Raw genomic sequence first — 20619 nt, forward strand, 5'->3', positions numbered from 1 at the left:
GTAATGACTGCTGTAAACAATATATAGGGCAGACTGGTAGGAACTTTGAAACCAGATTCAGGGAGCACACCTACTCTCAAAACAAAACAGCTTTTGGGGCGCATATGGCTGCGACAAAGCACTCAGTCACGAATATTGAAAACAACTTAGACATCCTGCATAGAGCTCACAAGGGACGGTTTCTTAACATTTTAGAAGAGATCGAAATATACACCCACAAAAATAAACATCCTGATTTAATCCTCAACGAACAAAGCGAATTTAATCATAACGCCTATTTTAGCATTTACGACGACCTACTAAGATGACAACTGTTGCGTATGGAGATCCAGGCCGAGGGATGAGATACGGTGCGCGGTGTAGAAGCCGGAAGACGCGTGCAGCGCCTGGCGTCGTTGACGGGGCCCTCCTGTGCGGCCCTCTTGCCCGCGGCGATGGACAGCAGACGACTGAGCGGACCGCGGCACAACACCAAAGTGACGGGAACCACGGAAGCAGACCGTAGAAGAAAACAAGTTCACACCAGCACCATAGATATATAAATCGCCCTATGCCTTTTAGATCGTATAAAAACGATAATTTTACTGTTTTTTAATCCTGACAAGTACAGATTTTAGCTTTGACATCTACATATTTTAATTAAAATTTTTAAATATAAAAAACATATACTGAATACAGTATGTGCAAATAGAATGTAACAAATGTACCAGACGCCACCTGTCGGTAATAGTGTTATATTTAATATAAATGACGTGCACTTTGCCAACCAATTTTATGTGACGTAGCTTGTGAAAGTTGCTGATTTGGACGGGTTACTCCTGTAACTGAAATATCAGGTACGTTCTGGTACATTTGATATTGATTACATAGGATGAAAAAGATTTGCTTTCGTGAAATAGTAAATTAGCGTAATTATTTTTACAGATCTGAAGATGGTTCTGAATGAACCGAAACCGGTCATATGAATAATATAAAAAAAAAAAAAAAAAAAAAAAATTGCAATCAAGACGGATTTTAAGTAACATTATAATCTTTTTTTAGGCGACGTGCTGGTGGTTTCGATCACATGTAAAGATGGAACTTCCAATATTTCTCGGATAGCCGCCTGGAAGGTATTAGCGTTTTCACTATAACTGTGTGCGGGACGTTTCATCTACTAACAAATCTTTGCATGGCTAATAAGAATTTATATGCTGTGGGCGCGGCAACGAGCTCGAGGTTAATGGCTCTGGTTACTGCACAGATAAATTGAACGATGTAACAGTTGGTAGCAGGGAACTAAAGATCCTGCGAAAACGATTCCAAGGAGGGTTTCTGTGGCGTCTTCCCTGTGTAGGCATTAGGGCCTTCGTGTGAGCGCTAATTTAGAACCGTTGGGCACTGTTAGGTTCTCCATTAACGCTGTAACTTCCGGGAGGAGGCACTCTGTCTGTACTGATTTGATCCATAAGGCGCGAGGTGCTGTCATTTCTTCTCTAGTAAATTCTCCCTGGAGATTCTTTCTGTTCAAGTCTCGCTCGCAAGGGAGGAACGTATTCTGTGATTCGTAAAAGCTTACATGTTTCGGCACCAGAATGTTTAGTAGAGCGCCAAGTAAATAAATAAGATGCCTCCTTTGTTCTCACAGCTACAACAACATTTATTTGTGCCAAGGAGAACTAGAAACCGTGAGTCACACAAAGATGTTACGATACATAATTCTACTTAATGCGCTGCGGTAGTGGATTCAGCTGAGCTGGTCACGCTACAACCCACGTCTGATTGAATCTGTTTACTGCAATTTTGCCTAGGTCTTCCTTTACAACTGGGAGTAATTTGTTCTTAATTCGTTTCCAGGATCTGCAGAGTTTCATGGACAACAGTCCTGCTGGAGTGATCTACTTCAGTTTTGGGTCCATGGTGAAGACTGACGACATGCCAGAGGAGAAGCTTAGGGCAATCATCGACACTTTTGCGTCAGTGCCGCAGAACGTACTGTGGAAAGTCGATCCGTCCTCTGTGCCACAGCTGCCGCCCAACGTGCGTGCTCAGAAGTGGATGCCTCAGAACGATGTTCTCCGTAAGTAGCCATCACAAAGTCGCCGTCGTGTTCCCCATATTTTTTGGTGTAGCTCATGACCGACAATAGCAGTACAGTACCGCCCGACACTGAAAATAGGTACAACATTCTTCGTTATTCTTGTCATAAACATATTTTTTGTAATAATAACTCAATTTCACTTAATACACCAAAGCCGGATACCAGTGTAGGAAAGAATGACAATTTATTTATTTAATTGATCACATGTGCACTCCCACAAAATAAATCCCTACATCCAATTTGGTGAGATCTGCGAAATGAATGAATGTATGGTCGTCTGCTAACCACAGATAGTGAATGTGCAATATATCATCATCTCTGAAATGAGCCTTTGGTCACCTTTGGTGGAACCAAAGAGACGAAATTTACCTGAGCTTTGAGCGCCACTATCTACTAGGTCATTTATACGTATATATTGTGAAAAGCAATGGTCCCATAACACTCCCCTGTGGCACGCCAGAGATTACTTTAACGTCTCTCCATGGAGAACAACATACTGTGTTCTGTTTGCTAAAAACTCTTTAATCCAGCCACACAGCTGGTCTGATATTCCGTAGGCTCTTACTTTATCAGGCGACAGTGCGGATCGGTGTCGAACGCCTTCCGGAAGTCAAGGAAAATGGCATCTACCTGGGAGCCTGTATCTAATATTTTCTGGGTCTCACACGATCGCTGTTTCCGGTGGCAGGTGGTTCACAGCTGTGTCGCATGCAAGCGCAGGAGAATGTTTCCCAAGCGCAACACTGCTCCCACCAGTCCGTGGCGAGCTGCACTTTTCGAGCCGCCGTTCACCTCGATGGAGACGACCATCGACGTAGCGTAGCAGAAATGTTATTCACCCAAAGAGCCGAAACGTTTCCATTGATCGACGGTCGAATCCCGATGATCCCGTGCCCACTGCAGCCGTTAACTGACGATGTCATCGGATCAACTTGTGAACACAGAGGTGTGGTCTGCTGCGGAGCTCCGTGTTCAACAATGTACGATGAACGGTGTCTTCCGAAGCACTTGTGCATTGTGCTCTTTCAGTAGGGATGCCACAGTTCTGTATCTATTGTACTTCACAGAGCAGACAGCCTCCGAATCCCTCGTTCTGTGAAGAGTCGTGAACGTCCAACCACTTAGCGCTTAGTGGTGGTTTCACTGCCTTTCTACCTCTTTCCGTGGATACTCACGACATTACCACGCGAACGTTCGAGCAGCTTCGGCGTTTTCGAGATACTCGTTCACAGGCTCTGCGTGATAATAATCTTTGTCGAAGTCGCTTATCTCAATGGATTTACGCATTTTCAACCCATTTCTTCTCTAGAATGATCCTCTGTCCGTGTCCGCTCCGCTTACCTGCTTCTGTTACCGCGCCACCTGCCCGCAATGCCACCAGGAGTCATCCAACGTCGCACTGTGTATTACCTACATTTCATTCTTCAAAAATTTCTTTCTCTCTTTGTCCTCTGTATCAATGAGTGAGTGTGTATGTTGAATTTGTCTTTTATATGGTTCAAATGGCTCTGAGCACTATGGGACTTAACTTCTAAGGTCATCAGTACCCTAGAACTTAGAACTAATTAAACCTAACTAAGCTAAGGACATCACACACATCCATGCCCGAGGCAAGACCGTAGTGGTCGCGCGGTTCCAGACTGTAGCGCCTAGAACCGCTCGGCTGGCTCTTTTATATGGCCGTCTGCTGTGGTAGTAAAGGTGCAGCCAATGCAGCTTTATCAGTCAAGGCAAAGAGATTTGTACCCTTTCAGTGGTTATTGGACAGTACTTAAGTTGGTGGCGGAAAGGACCCCTCTCGTCTCTTCCGGCTACCTAATCGAAGTTCGTTGCAGGAATTGCGCGCTCCCATCATTCCGGACTGATCCTTTGTTGAGTGAAGATGGTAGTTTTAAGAGCGACTTAGCGACTGGTGAGCTTGTTTAAGGTGAGGCGGCGTGTAGCTATTTTAACTGACGTGTGGGCTTGATTTGCTAGTTCAGTTTCAAGTTTCGTAGTAAAATTCTTATATTTTACAAATACTAACAAAGAGATAGAGGGGCTGGCCAGTACTTACCTCAGCTCAGTACAGCCGATAGATAACACAAAACAGAACAGAAAATTTACATTCCTAGCTTTTGGAACTTTGTTCCTTCATCAGGGAGGAGAGAGGGGAAAAAAGGAAAGAAGGGAAAGTGGATTTAGTTACTCACAACCCAGGTTATAAAGCAACAGGGAAAGGTAAACACGGAGGGTAGCAAGGATGGAGGCCCGTACAGGACCTGCAACATGCAGTCTCGCATTATCCTGCTGAAATGTAGGATTTCGCAGGGGTCGAATGAAGGGTAGAGCCACGGGTCGTAACACATCTGAAATGTAACGTCCACTGTTCAAAGTGCCGTCAGTGCGAACAAGAGGTGACCGAGACGTGTAACCAATGGCACCCCATACCATCACGCCGGGTGATACGCCAGTATGGTGATGACGAATACACGCTTCCAATGTGTGTTCACCGCGATGTCGCCAAACACGGATGCGACCATCATGATGCTGCAAGCAGAACCTGGATTCATCCGAAAAAAAGACGTTTTGCCATTCGTGCACCCAGGTTCGTCGTTGAGTACACCATCGCAGGCGCTCCTGTCTGTGATGCAGCGTCAAGGGCAACCGCAGCCATGGTCTCCGAGCTGATAGTCCATGCTGCTGCAAACGTCGTCGAACTGTTCGTGCAGATGGTTGTTGTCTTGCAAACGTCCCCATCTGTTGACTCAGGGATCGAGACGTGGTTGCACGATCTGTTACCGCCATGCGGATAAGATGCCTGTCATCTCGACTGCTAAGGATACGAGGCCGTTGGGATCCAGCTCGGCGTTCCGTATTACCCTCCTGAACCCACCGATTCCATAATCTGCTAACAGTCATTGGATCTCGACCAGCGCGAGCAGCAATGTAGCGATACGATAAACCGCAATTGGGATAGGCTACAATCCGACCTTTATCAAAGTCGGAAACGTGATGGTACGCGTTTCTCCTCCTTACACGAGGCATCACAACAACGTTTCATCAGGCAACACCGGTCAACTGCTGTTTGTGTATGAGAAATCGGTTGGAAACGTTTCTCATGTCAGCACGTTGTAGGTGTTGCCACTGGCGCCAACCTCGTGTGAATGCTCTGAAAAGCTAAATCATTTGCATATCACAGCGTCTTCTTCCTGTCGATTAAATTTCGCGTCGTTAACACGTCATCCTCGTGGTGTAGCAATTTTAATGGCCAATAGTGTATGATAATAATTATCAAATGTACCCCAGACAAAAGACATCGCCGGCCGCGGTAGCCGTGCGGTTCTAGGCGCTTCAGTCCGGAACCACGCGGCTGCTACGGCCACGGGTTCGAATCCTGCCTCGGGCATGGATGTGAGTGATCTCCTTAGGTTTTAGTAGTTCTAAGTCTAGGGGACTGATGACCTCCGATGTTAAGTCCCATAGTGTCTAGAGCCATTTTTAGCCAAAAGTCATCACTATATCATACACAGGTGTGATGAATCGATGTAGCAGTCACTACAAATAGGAAATTAGAGACTGCGACACGGACAATTTAAGCAGTCAGGCCTGAAAGATGAGTGGTCTGCCAAGCGAGTGGACTCATTCTTATTTATCGAGTAACATGAACTCTAGTACTCACAATTAAGTTACAAGTTATTCTCCTGTTTGAATATTACGCAACGGGTACGGAAACGCACATCTGACTATTAGTAATTTACACAACTCTGACTCGCGTCCGGCCATCCTGATTTAGGTTTTCCGTGCTTTCCCTAAATCACTCCAGGCAAATGCCGGGATGGTTCCTCTGAAAGGGCACGGCCGACTTCCTTCCCAATCCTTCCCTAATCCGATGAGACCGATGACCACGCTGTCTGGTCTCCTTCCCCAAACCAACCAACCAACAACTCTGACTGTTCACAACGCACTGGCAATACCACATTTTCTTTCTTAATTAACGGCTTTGATCAACACGTGGTCATCGTACTGAATATGAATGGCGCACACATTATAAATTCTGGGTATCGTGACAACATACTATTCGAAGGAAAAGGCCACCAATCTTTTTCTTTTCACTGTCTTATTTATTCCGATAAATTCTGTAACCTAAACACACAAATTCTATAATCTACAACAATAACACATGAGAAATTCCGCCCAGTGGGCATGGTTTTACGTTGGTGATTCTATATCTTATGGTCTCGTAATTATTTAACGCTACAGTGCACTTTCTGGATAGGATGGTGGATCTTTTTCTATATCTCACACTTCGACTCGCACACCCATCATTACGAAAAGTTCCTCCAGACCGAGCGGTACAAAAAGGAACATGCATAACCGACTGCCTCTGAAACTATCTTGTTACTCTCCCATGCAAACCACACATACTTAAATTTCATGAAATACATCACACTGGCAATATACAATACAAAGAATAGTCACAACGTTATAATCACATCACTTTCAGCTTTCCCACTTCAATTAGTATTTATCCCAGTTTCACACGACACTGCCCCACTTCGTAATTTTTCTTTCCTACTATGAACTCTGGAGGATATATGCACGTCTTCCTGTGCAGTGGAAGCCAAGTGGCGTTGCTGGATAGACGGCTGACTCACCTTGCTTCTCTCTCAGAGTATTATAGTTTGAATCAAGCGTCACACGGAAACATAACACGCAAAGTAATATTAAGAACATATTCATCACACACGCGAGTCCTCAACTGATACCATGGATGAGTACTTCTCTTTATCCTTTGTCTCATACACAGATTGAGACTCACACAGTACTCACCACGTGGAAGTACTCGTCTCTAATTTCTAGTCCTGCACACGCCATTTCTTAAATATTTCCAACTTATAGTATACACGCTAGTAATTCAGCTTAACTTAAGCACTCGGAAGTATTTCAACTCATTGCTACACGTGGTTTCATTGTGACTGTTGGTCACTTCCGAAGATTACTACGATCCCCTTAATATTACCTGCCTGACATTTAATTCTCCCCACAAAAGTTCCTGAAATAGAGAAATTATTATTCCAAACTACTCTTAAGTATTTCACATGCATACCATGTCTCCACTCTTTTGTCTTTACGGAGCACACCTAAGACAGGTCTTACCAACACTAGATCCAGCGACAGAGTGCCGAAAATATGGCCGTTCTTCAGGTCAGCTCGCACCTCCATCGAGGTGGGGGCGCACCATGTTACAGTACTGGTCAGCCATAACAGGGGAGTGTTATGGGACCATTGCTTTTCACAATATATATAAATGACCTAGTAGATAGTGACGGAACTTCCATGCGGCTTTTCGCGGATGATGCTGTAGTATACAGAGAAGTTGCAGCATTAGAAAACTGTAGCGAAATGCAGGAAGATCTGCAGCGGATAGGCACTTGGTGCAGGGAGTGGCAACTAACCCTAAACATAGACAAATGTAATGTATTGCGAATACATAGGAAGAAGGATCCTTTATTGTATGATTATATGATAGCGGAACAAACACTTGTAGCAGTTACTTCTGTAAAATATCTGGGAGTATGCGTACGGAACGATTTAAAGTGGAATGATCATATAAAATTAATTGTTGGTAAGTTGGGTGCCAGGTTGAGATTCACTGGGAGAGTCCTTAGAAAATGTAGTCCATCAACAAAGGAGGTGGCTTACAAAACACTCGTTCGGCCTATACTTGAGTAGTGCTCATCAGTGTGGGATCCGTACCAGGTTGGGTTGACAGAGGAGACAGAGAAGATCCAAAGAAGAGCGGCGCGTTTCGTCACAACGTTATTTGGTAAGCGTGATAGCTTTACGGAGATGTTTAGCAAATTCAAGTGGCAGACTCTGCAAGAGAGGCGCTCTGCATTGCGGTGTAGCTTGCTGTCGGTTTCGAGAGGGTGCGTTTCTGGATAAGGTATCGAATATATTGCTTCCCCCTACTTATACCGCCCGAGGAGATCACGAATGTAAAATTAGAGAGATTCGAGCGCACACGGAGGTTTTCCGGCAGTCGTTCTTCCCGCGAACCATACGGAGGTAATGTCAGTAGCACGTAAAGTGCCCTCCGCCACACACCGTTGGGTGGCTTGCGGAGTATAAATGTAGATGTAGATGTAGATTTATGCGATGTCATCTTTCAGGAGTATAATTCTCTGTGTCTCGGAGCCACAACCAAGGTACAGTGGTTTGTGGAGCATTACAGTTAACTCGTATTGATGTCTTGGCCACCAAATTTGCCTGATGTAAATCCTATAGAACCCATCTGAACGCAATCGGTCGCCATTACCGCGTACGCATACCAGCAGCCCATTATTTACGTGAATTAGATGACCTGTGTGTAACATGTAATGCTACATACCTCCACAAACCTATCAACAAGCTGTCGGATCAGTGATGTATTTCATTCCAAAGACGGACAAGCAAGCAGGTGGTCATAATGTTTTGCCTCATCTGTGTACATAGGAAGGGGTGCTTGTGGAAAAATCGACACTTTAATGCAGCTCTTTACCGCTGAATGGGGACAAACGCGAAGAACAAAACTAAATCGTAAACGATTGAGTGTGAACAGCATGAAATTCAGGGTGCGGCGCTTAAATCCGGACAAATGAAACTTTTTTTAAAAAACAAATTTATTAAAACAAAATACAAATGAAAATGAAATTACTTTTACAGATAAGTGGTGGTAACTTTCAAGAGTAACATTAGTCGATGTAATCCGCTTCAGGCGCAATGACCGCTTCCAATCTTGTCCTGAAGCGATCGCGTGCACTCTTTAGAACGGCGCTATCCGTATTCGCGAATGCTGCTTCGATAGAGATGCAACATTAGGGTGCCTCACCTTATTGGTAACTCTTTCGACTAAGCTCCAAACATAGTAGTCGAAGGGGTTCAAATCCGGACTATTCAGGGGCCAGAGTTCCTTTGACCAGACAATGTCAGTGTTATCAGAGGGCCAGTTTTGGACTAAATGGCTCGTATGAGGTCCTTCTCTGCCATCCGGCGCATTGTTCGCTCGCTGACGTTCAATACTGACGGCTATTGCCCCAGGTCCTCCGAAATCAGCGCCTGGGCCTTTTCGATGACTGCCGCAGTTCGTGTCACGCGTTTCCTCAAATGAAGTTTCCTCGCCGGGCTAGCGCACCCTTCCCCCAGACTTCTCCGATGCATTGCACTTGGCCACAATATCGTAAACAGTTGATCTTGCGTACGCGAAGAATCGAATTATTTCAGTGGCGCCTAGCGGCTCTTCGGTTGTACACTGCACTTGTCCTTAACATCTCGGTCATTTTGAGGTTCTGACTGTTTACTAGATGTTTCAAGAACACCAATTGCGACCTCCGGCTGAACTAGATATGACGGGAAATTCAAACTGAAATTTGTCTGGTTTAAGCGCCACACCCTGTACAAGTTAAATACGATGCGTGTTTTTTTTAAGTAAGTACCGTTTTGAAATTTAAAAAAAAGACGTGCTAAGATATCTCAATAATTTTATTTTTACATGAAAGCCTGTACCTTAATCTACGCACTGACGCCATTACAGTTTGATTCTTCCTTGTTTACGTTGTGTACTGAGTGTTTAAGATGCCTCTGATAATCGCGAGTCCCGCCGACAGTGAAGTACGGGCTGTTATAAGATTTCTTAGTGCTAAAGGCCTAAAAGCGATCGATATTCATCGTGATCTCTGTGCAGTTTACGGAAAAAACATTATTAGTGACGGAATAGTAAGAAAGTGGGCGAGAACATGGCCGCACAAATGTGCATGACGAACAACGGAATGGGCGTCCTTCGGTCGTTAATGAAAGTTTGATGCAGGAAGTGGACAATAGTGTGAGAGAAAGCAGACGCTTTACGATTTCCTCCTTGCGCGATGACTTTCCTAGTGTTTCTCGTAATGTTTTGTATGGCATTGTGACCGAGCACTTACCAAAAATTGCGCGCACGTTGGGTACCGAAAATGTTGACGGATGTGCACAAAACGAAACGTTTAGACAGTGCATTGACTTTCCTTGAGCGGTACCACAACGACGGTGATGATTTCTTAAGCCAAATTGGTACGGGCGATGAAACACGGGTGGCATACGTCACACCAGAATCAAAGGAACAGTCCATGGGAGTTCAGCAAGGGCATCGTTTTGCTGCAAGACAATGCCCGTCCGCATGCGGCGAATCAGACCAAAGACCTCATCACATCTTTTCGATGCAAAACTCTACATTAGGGCTTCCAAACGTGTTGTCCGCGGACCCCTTAGGGGTCCGCCGGCTCTTTCTAGGTGGTCCGCGGCCACCTTTCACCAAATCGTGTAAAAATAATGAGTAAAATCATTGAATAAAAATGTGAAAATTAAATTCATAACTATTCTTTTTCGTGTGTGAAAAACATGTGTACTTTTACTTCAGGTCGTATTCCCAAGCAGCCTTTGCGGTTCCTAAGTGAGAGCACATACACAGTTTAGTGCCGGAGAATCCGGTTTCTCTGATAGACTCTTTCGCAGCAATACGGGGGTCGTTTGTGTGCCGGCTCACGGCGCTAGGTGCGCTGAAACCTTTTACGCATGCGCGGAGCGAGCTTTGTCGACCAATCACAGCGCTCGCTGGCACGTATGCGGCCCCAGGCATCATTAAATGTTAAACTTGCTTTGTCAGTGCACCACCTATTTCATAAGTCGATTTTTGAGCAGTTTATTACTTCTAACATGTATCGGTGGCTGAAATCAGGATCATTGAAGAAGGGTGCAGTTTCTCCATCACCTTCACAACAAGGGAAGTTTCCAGTTGAAATGAATGAGGAGGGAGGACGACCAAAGGAAGACTTTGCATACATTTGAACAGTTTTCTTCGGATTTCACGAAAAACCACACACACACACACACACACACACACACACGACTATTACGAAATATGCATGCTCCTTACACAACAGTAGCCTAACAGTGGAAGTGAACAGACCATAAGCGGCAGCTTGTCAACAGCGAACAGTTCGAACGTGGCGTTGATTGCTCTTGGAGGAAGGGAGCTCCATCGTGTGAAATTTCAATTACCAAGTAGTTTTAATCAGGCTATAGTGTGTTGAACAAAGGGAGTAAATCAACTAGTAAGTGTCTAGATACTGTGGGAATTCAAATTGGATCGTTAATTTCAAGTTGTTTTCATTCATGTGTAAACAAAAGACTATTGATAGTTCGGTTGGGCGGCGGGGGGGGGGGGGGGCTGGGTCATTAGGACCATGGCACTTGCATTAAGAAGCTTTCAGTTCCCATGGGTTTCGCTCTGAAATTTAAAGTTACTGTTCTCTTGACTGACTAGGGGTCCACCATGTATTTTCGACTGAAGAAGGGGTCCGCCAGCTGAAAAGGTTGGGAAGATCTGCTCTAGATCATCCTTCGTACAGCCCCGATCTTGTGCCCAGTGACTACCACCTGCTCCTGCACTTGAAGAAACACCTGGGCGGTCAGAGTCTTCAAGACGATGACGAAGTCAAAACAGTGGTGATGCAGCGGCTAACAAGTCAGGCGGCAGACTTCTATGAGGAGGGTATTGAAAAACTGCTACAACTTTATGACAAGTGCCTCAATATCGACGGAAATTATGTAGAAAAGTAGATTAAGGTACAGGCTTTGATGTAAAAATAAAATTATCGAGATATCTTAGCACGTCTTTTTTTAAATTTCAAAACGCTACTCACTTAAAACACACGCCTCGTAGTATGAAACGAACCTAACAGAGACAGTTCAATGGCAGAACCGTTTCCCCGGCGCCTTTACGTTTCTGATGGTAAAATGTAGCCAGCTCTCACGTTCGTTTCCGTCTCAACTGGGCGAATGCGTTTTCCTGGTTTGCAGATCACCCAAACGTGCGGCTGTTCATAATGCACGGCGGGCTCATGGGGACGCAGGAGGGCGTAATGGCCGGCGTGCCGCTGCTCGTCGTTCCGTTGTTCGCCGACCAGCAGCTGAACGCGGAGAGGGTGGCGGCAGCGGGCAACGGCATCCGGCTGCACTACGACGACCTCACGTTCGAGTCGCTGCGGAGTGCTGTCGACGTCCTGATCAACGACACGAGGTAACGCACGGCGCTGAGCGTCACCCTTAAGCCGTCGGCACACGGACCGTGCACCCGAACGCTGGGCGTTGAGCGTGTCGAGTTTCTGACGTCATAGCGTGGAATAGCACGTTCGGGAGTCTTTCCGAACGTGCAGAGCAATATCTAGCATGTCAGATATTCTGAGCGTGAATCTGAGCGTTGACCAATCAGATCGCACAACGCCACCTACACGCCAACTCCCTTCAGCACTGAGCTGCGAGGCGCCATATTGGCATTCATTTCAATTTTTTTTTCTTTATTGTGATTTTTATCACCTTACACAAGACGGGCTGTCAGCAGCTGAGTACGCCGCTCTTCAGCCTTGAGGTTTACAATAAGTAATACATAGAAGGGGCACAGAGAATACAATCAAAACGGCGGGCAAAGCAATGTAGACACTAAAAAACAAAAAACACGGAGCCGTTCACGCTGGACGAGGAAACATCACTGACACTAGTTGACACGGCGCACAAAACATGGATGACGGCGACGGTACACGTGAACAGTGGCGGCGTGACGGCGAACATACACTAAACACAAACGAAGGCACACACACGAGACACTGATGGCGATGACCTCCGGCGCGCGAATGTTCACTGTGCGTGTGCGAGTCCGGGGACCTGCCAAGAGAGGAGGAGGAGGAGGAAGGGGAGTGGGAGAGCGAGAGGGGAGAGCAGAGATGCCACGGGCAGGGGAGATAGGGGGAGGGAGGAAGGGGGAGGGGAAGCCCGGGGGAAGAGGGGTGGAGAGAGGGGACGGGGGAAAAGGAAAGAGAAGGGAACAGAAGGGAGGGAGGGTGCCTAAAGGAAAGGACACCAGATGTGGGGGTGGGGCAGGGTCAAAGTTGATAGGAGGGGTAGATGGAGGGGAGGAGGACATCATCAGGGAGGGGGAGCTGGTGGAAGTCACCTTGGGAGAGGGTAAGGAGGGTTGAGAGATGGAGACCGGGTGGGACGTGGGAGTACAGGCGCGGCAGTGGGCGGGGGTGGGAGAGGATCGGGGAGACTAGCGGGTGAGGAGGATCGAGTTTACGGCAGGTGTACAGGATCCGTATCCTTTCAAGGAAAAGGAGAAGGGGGAAGGGGATGAGATCGTACAGGATCCGCGTGGGGGAGGGGAGACGGATGCGATAGGCGAGGTGGAGAGCATGGCGTGGCATTCATTTCAAGCCTATATGTATATATGTAGTTTCTGAGCACCAGCAAATTGAGATTAACTCGAAAACCCGTTGTTAACTGCGTGATTCGTTGCAATAAAATAATGAGAAACATCATATACGTGGCAAAAGAATTATTGTAACTTGCGTATTATGAGATGTCATTTGAAGGTAGCAACACACTGAGGTTCCACCAAAAACACATTGTTCTTGGTAGGATTTGTTATAATTAAATTTCAGTTAGTAACATAGCTACGCTTAAAGCATTTACCAAGTGACAACATTAGCAACTAATAAATTGTTGTCACTGTAACGTAGTGAGTAGCGTTGATCATTCTTGACAGCGTATGTGATGTGATAATGGTTCGCGTCCCAAGAAGTCTAAACATTTTTCCCCAACATTCGCGTAAATAATAGGTTCTGGTGCTTTATTATTAGTTTAATGTAAGTATGTACTACAGTATTTTATGTTATGTAAATATAAGTTCACCTTTTTTTGTGGACTCAGTTTGTTCGATTGGCTTAATCTACAGGACAGCTTGCGTTACTTGTATGAAGATATTTTGTTCCTTTTTCTTTTGAGTTTCCTAATTTACATGTTGTGAAGATTCTACTAATGGGTGTTACTAGAATGAGGAAAAGATAAAATAGTTTTTATCTCATGCAGAGAACTATTGCAAATTTGTGTCACACTGTTTGTAATGGAACTTTTATAAGCCTGTGTCCTTATTGATTGGATATGGTACAGCCCGTTTTGTCCTAAAACATGTGCATCGATATTGAAGTTTTTATTTGCGTATATTACGTATAGAACAATGTGACTAGGATATGAACAATGGAGGAAATGTGCGTTTTAATGAAGCTGACGTGGGAATTTTACGCGCGCCTGTTGAGTAGACACTGTGATTTACGAACTAGAAACATCCCACAACTGCCGCTAGAGTGCGTTGCGATCGCGTATATAGTCTGTCGGTAAACTGAAGAGCGAGCGAGCGAGTCCCCACTCTGCCTACCCAGCTACGTCACGAGGCGCTTCTACAGGCTGTTTCACAACTTAGTACCGGTCCTGCCGCGGCGCGCGTTTTAAATCTTTGTCGACTCCGTGTACAGATACGTCCTGGCGGCGTTTATTTTTAGACAAATGCGTTAAGACCATAATGAATCCAAAAGACGATAGCTTCTTCCGAAACACAACATTATAGAGTAAGTAATATTAACGTAGGAACGGAAGTCAGGATTCTGCTACAAATACAGAAACGAATGCCTGTTCATGTGAATGTATGTACCCTCTACTGCTATTCGCAAAACGAACCCCGTATGGTGCAATCAATCTGTAGAATTTAAGCCTTGTTCTTACTTTACGTTTCTATTAAAAGCTAGAAATTTCCAGGTAAATCCCATTTTACGCCGTGTCTTACGTAAAACATCTTTCTGCCAAAGAAAACAGATTTTTTTTTTGACAGCAGTAAGCAATGTCCATAAGGTCGTCATTATTTTTTGGTTTATGTGAAAGTCCTCCATCGTTTGTCGAATGATCGATTTTGTGAAACTGCCTATAACGAAGAGTTTCCTCCCAAAATTATCAGTTTTCCTTCGTGGCGGTTCCAGTAAACCACGCGGTTTATTTTCGCGTTTCTTCCTTATGCGTCCTATTGTGGCGAGGCTGACGTTTGCATAAATTGCAGCCCTCTGATTGGGACTGGTAATATTAGCCCACAGTTCTTTTGTGCCACCTCTTTAACACATGATGTTGTAACATCACAGACAATCGAACGCTCGTTACTCCATAAATACCCCCTCTTCTCCATATTCTGCACATTTTCTTGCAATGCAGGGCGATTATCTATCACTTCCGGATACCGAAGTATATCAGTAAGCATTCAAAATTAACTGGATGACACTGGCAATTAAGATCCCACGAACAGAACGACGTGTATCACTGCTCGCTGATCTACACTGCTAGGCAGGTAACGGCCAACTGATTTTGGGTGCCCCTGTAGGCCAGTGGCAGGGTTCTTCTGGGAAAGGCCGCTTCCCCCACCAAAAGCACTGCTCGCTCTTGAGTTTACAGACAGACTATACCACGTTGGGGCCCACGTACTGTGTGCACAAGTCGCACCGTTCCCGAGCGTTCAGCAGCACGTTGAAACTGGCACGCTCAACGTTTAAGTTCGACAGCACGATCCGTGTGCCGACGGCTTTAGTGCCCACTCACACGTTCCTCTTAGTGCACAACGAAAGAGTGCCTGAACTCGTCACTCTCCCTTGCTGCTGCACATTGCACCGATCCGATCCCCACTATGTGTATCTGTATAAAATTTAGCCCAAATTCACCTCCCACTCTATAAAAAGTCTACGTATTACCAAAACTATGTACCCACAGACTGTTATCCAACTTAAACCCCTATACTAACCTTTGACTGAACAAAACCTAATTCGAATTGAACTGTAATTGGTCTGAATACAACTTGCGTTTATATTAAATGCGCAACTGAAGTACTACAATTATCCGGCCCTAATCAAAATTTCCACTTACACTACTGGCCATTAAAATTGCTACACCATGAAGATGACGTGCTACAGACGCGAAATTTAACCGACAGGAAGAAGATGCTGTGATATGCAAATGATTAGCCTTTCAGAGCATTCACACAAGGTTGGCGCCGGTGGCGACACCTACAACGTGCTGACATGAGAAAAGTTTCCAACCGATTTCTCATACACAAACAGCAGTTGACCGGCGTTGCCTGGTGAAACGTTGTTGTGATGCGTCGTGTAAGGAGGAGAAATGCGTACCATCACGGTTCCGACTTTGATAAAGGTCGGAATGTAGCCTATCGCGATTGCGGTTTACCGTATCGCGACATTGCTGCTCGCGTTGGTCGAGATCCAATGACTGTTAGCAGAATGTGGAATCGGTGGGTTCAGGAGGGTAATACGGAACGCCGTGCTGGATCCCAACGGCCTCGTATCACTAGCAGTCGAGATGACAGGCATCTTATCCGCATCGCGGTAACAGATCGTGCAACCACGTCTCGATCCCTGAGCCAACAGATGGGGACGTTTGCAAGACAACAACCATCTGCACGAACAGTCGACGACGTTTGCAGCAGCATGGACTATCAGCTCGTGGCCGTGGCTGCGGTTACCCTTGACGCTGCATCACAGACAGGAGCGCCTGCGATGGTGTACTCAACGACAAACCTGGGTGCACGAATGGCAAAACGTCATTTTTTCAGATGAATCCAGGTTCTGTTTACAGCATCTTGATGGTCGCATCCGTGTTTGGCGACATCCCGGTGAACGCACATTGGAAGCGTGTATTCGTCATCACCATACTGGCGTATCACCCGGCGTGATGGTATGGGGTGCCATTGGTTACACGTCTCGGTCACCTCTTGTTCGCATTGACGGCACTTTGAACAGTGGACGTTACATTTCAGATGTGTTACGACCCGTGGCTCTACCCTTCATTAGATCCCTGCGAAACTCTACATTTCAGCAGGATAATGCACGACTGTATGTTGCAGGTCCTGTACGGGCCTTTCTGGTTACAAAAAATGTTCGACTGCTGCCCTGGCCATCACATTCTCCAGATCTCTCACCAATTGAAAACGTCTAGTCAATGGTGGCCGAGCAACTGGCTTGTCACAATACCCCAGTCACTACTCTTGATGAACTGTGGTATCGTGTTGAAACTGCATAGGCAGCTGTACCTGTACACGCCATCCAAGCTCTGTTTGACTCAATGCCCAGGCGTGTCAATGCCGTTATTACGGCCAGAGGTGGTTGTTCTGGGTACTGATTTCTCAGGATCTATGCACCCAAATTGCGTGAAAATGTAATCACATGTCAGTTCTAGTATAATACGTATATTAGTCCAATGAATACCAGTTTATCATCTGCGTTTCTTCTTGGTGTAGCAGTTTTAATGGCCAGTAGCGTACCTCACGTCTTGATAACACTGTTGCAGATTTCTCGAAAGTACAAAATAAATAGCCAGCGGCTATCTGTTTTTAAATAAAATTTCCAAACAACATTCAAACTGTTACATACTCTGTGGTGCAATGTGCTAATGTGTAGTGACAAGCCTTCTTTAAACCTTGAAGTGGGAAGATTGACTATTCCTTTGAAAGGATACTCCAACACAACAGTTTTAGAGTGGAGTATGTATTCGAAAAGACAGAGTAAATTTTCGTGGGATCTTCACTCATAACAATGGTCTGAACAGTAATATGCTTAACAAAGCAAACAATGATTTAAAAAACCAAACAGCTTAATCAGTTGACACGTCAATGCATGACTCAGGTAAGTGAGGTAGTCTTTCTCTCAGCTCTAGGCAAGTGAACAAAGTTAACTAGCTAACAATACTTGTTCCGACAAACAAGCTGCGCAGTGGTGCACTCTTACCTCAAACTGCTCCTCTTCAAAAAAAATTAATTGTTTGCCTTTCACATCCTTGCTGTCCTTTACAATAAATCTTTCTTCTTGTAATAAATACAATCACAAGTCAACATAGCACCACTGAGCACGTCCATCATGTACCACACTTGCACTAAGAACGCATCAGATTGCGCAGAGGCAAAACTGTGCCACGACAAGACCAAGGATTATTTAACAGTAACATAACTTGCTGTCTCTCTCTGGCGTGCACACCGATAGCTAGAAATATCGAAATGACATGCCCTCCTTGTATCCGTGCGTAGAAGCACCTTCGATAGTTTAGACGAATATCGCCGACAGAAGCCTAGCGTTCACTTTCGGTGTGCTTTTAAGTGGCAAAGATGTCTACAGCTGTGCACTTCACACTGCTGCGATGCACTGACGAAGTGAGGTCGAGAAGAAGGAAGATACAATATGGCAACTAGGTGCAGAGGACACGAGAGTCTTTTTAACTGAGCAATGTGAACTGAAGCCGTGTCTTTTCGACATCATAAGTGGAGGTTGCCAGACAAGGAAAAAATGTGACACAGCATCAAACGAAATATTTTGAATACTAAAACTGTGTAGGCCGCAGACAACAGCGGATTAAATTTAAAATGAAGCTGCGTTCTTACCATTGAAGTAGTGCTCCCAGTGAGGTAGTTCAAGTAGCGAAAGTATATTTTTTGGGCAGACCCATTCACCAGTGGCGTGGTATTGTAGAATTGTCGAAAACTTCTCGATGTAATTGCTTTTCTCATTTTAGGTGAGATGTCAAATGGCTCTACTGAGTTTGGAATGTACGCAGAATATAACGAGGGGAATAAAGAAACGCTAAAAGTTGCTCTGCATATTTCTCACTATACCCTGAGTCGTCAAGTTCTTAAGAAAAAATAAATTTCTCTGGTGAAGTGGATGTATCTGCAGTCTTATCCAAAAGCTACTGCACGAGATAAGTATGCATACCAGAATGCACTGATCTGAACTATATGCTGCGTGCCAGCACGAGGTTTAAACTTAGTCGCGTGACTTGGAGCTGCTGCCGGCGGGAAAATTACACTAGGAAGCCGCCTTACACAAGGATATGCACCAAAATTTACGCACAAACAAAAACTTAGAGTAATCTGATAACCACTAGTCTACACAGTAGAACGCACTGGTATAGTTCACTTCTTTGCAGATGCAAATGAAAAAAAAAAAAAATTAAACGAAATTACTGTGTATCAGAAACTGCTGTCGTCATCGCTGCTGGCACATCCGCTCGTATTGGTGACTGCTGGTACATCACATCTACATCTATATTTATACTCCGCAAGCCACCCAACGGTGTGTGGCGGAGGGCACTTTACGTGCCACTGTCATTACCTCCATTTCCTGTTCCAGTCGCGTATGGTTCGCGGGAAGAACGACTGCCGGAAACTCTCAGTGCGGGCTCAAATCTCTCTAATTTTACATTCGTGATCTTCTCGGAAGGTATAAGTAGGGGAAAGCAATATATTCGATATCTTATCCAGAAACGCACCCTCTCGAACCTGGACAGCAAGCTACACTGCGATGCAGAGCGCCTTTCTTGCAGTCTGCCACTTGAATTTGCTAAACATCTTCGTAACGCTATCACGCTTACCAAATAACGCTGTGACGAAACGCGCCGCTCTTCTTTGGATCTTCTCTATCTCCTCCGTCAACCCGACCTGGTACGGATCCCACACTGATGATCAGTACTCAAGTGTAGGTCGAACGAGTGTTTTGTATGCCACCTCCTTTGTTGATGGACTACATTTTCTAAGGACTCTCCCAGTGAATCTCAACCTGGCACCCACCTTACCAACAATTAATTTTATATGATCATTCCACTTTAAATCGTTCCGGACGCATACTCCCAGATATTTTACAGAAGTAACTGCTACCAGTGTTTGTTCCGCTATCATACAATCATACAATAAAGGATCCTTCTTTCTATGTATTCGCAATACATTACATTTGTCTATGTTTAGGGTCAGTTGCCACTCCCTGCACCAAGTGCCTATCCGCTGCAGATCTTACTGCATTTCGCTGCAGTTTTCTAATGCTGCAACTTCTCTGTATGCTACAGCATCATCCGCGAAAAGCCGCATGGAACTTCCGACAATATCTACTAGGTCATTTATATATATTGTGAAAATCAATGGTCCCATAACACTACCCTGTGGCACGCCAGAGGTTACTTTAACGTCTGTAGACGTGTCTCCATGGAGAACAACATGCTGTGTTCTGTTTGCTAAAAACTCTTTAATCCAGCCACACAGCTGGTCTGATATTCCGTAGGCTCTTACTTTATCAGGCGACAGTGCGGATCGGTATCGAAAGGCTTCCGGAAGTCAAGGAAAATGGCATCTACCTGGGAGCCTGTATCTAATATTTTCTGGGTCTCATGAACAAATAAAGCGAGTTGGGTCTCACACGATCGCTGTTTACGGAATCCATGTTGATTCCTACAGAGTAGATTCTGGGTTTCCAGAAATGACATGATACTCGAGCAAAAACATGTTCTAAAATTCTACAACAGATCGATGTCAGAGATATAGGCCTATAGTTTTACGCATCTGCTCGACGACCCTTCTTTGAAACTGGAACTACCTGTACTCTTTTCCAGTCATTTGGAACACTGACATATGATTGAGACCACGTCGTGATTATGGCGAGGGAAGAAAATTATATGACAGAAAAGGAGGAAGGAGCCTGAGGTGAAAAAATAGTGGGAGGAAAGAGTCAGATCTGATAAGCAGTGAACGGGCGAAATGTACAGGCATATTATGCAAACAAAGAAACCACAGCTACGAGGGGCAACTAATAAGTCATGCAATGCTTTTTTTCTAGGCCAGTTTC

At 45.2% G+C, this 20619-nt stretch overlaps 1 protein-coding gene across 1 annotated transcript in view; it reads left to right on the forward strand.

The window, feature by feature from the left end:
- LOC126088176 (UDP-glucosyltransferase 2-like) overlaps window positions 1–20619 on the forward strand; it is a 139150-nt gene that overhangs the window by 102374 nt on the left and 16157 nt on the right. Inside the window, exons 5-6 of the mRNA XM_049906300.1 lie at window positions 1837–2059; window positions 11936–12155. Of these exons, the coding sequence (XP_049762257.1) occupies window positions 1837–2059; window positions 11936–12155 (443 nt within the window). The remainder of the gene's footprint in view (window positions 1–1836; window positions 2060–11935; window positions 12156–20619) is intronic.

This window comes from Schistocerca cancellata, chromosome 6 (genome assembly GCF_023864275.1).
Source record: "Schistocerca cancellata isolate TAMUIC-IGC-003103 chromosome 6, iqSchCanc2.1, whole genome shotgun sequence".
In the NCBI taxonomy this organism is placed as follows: Eukaryota; Metazoa; Arthropoda; class Insecta; order Orthoptera; family Acrididae; genus Schistocerca; species Schistocerca cancellata.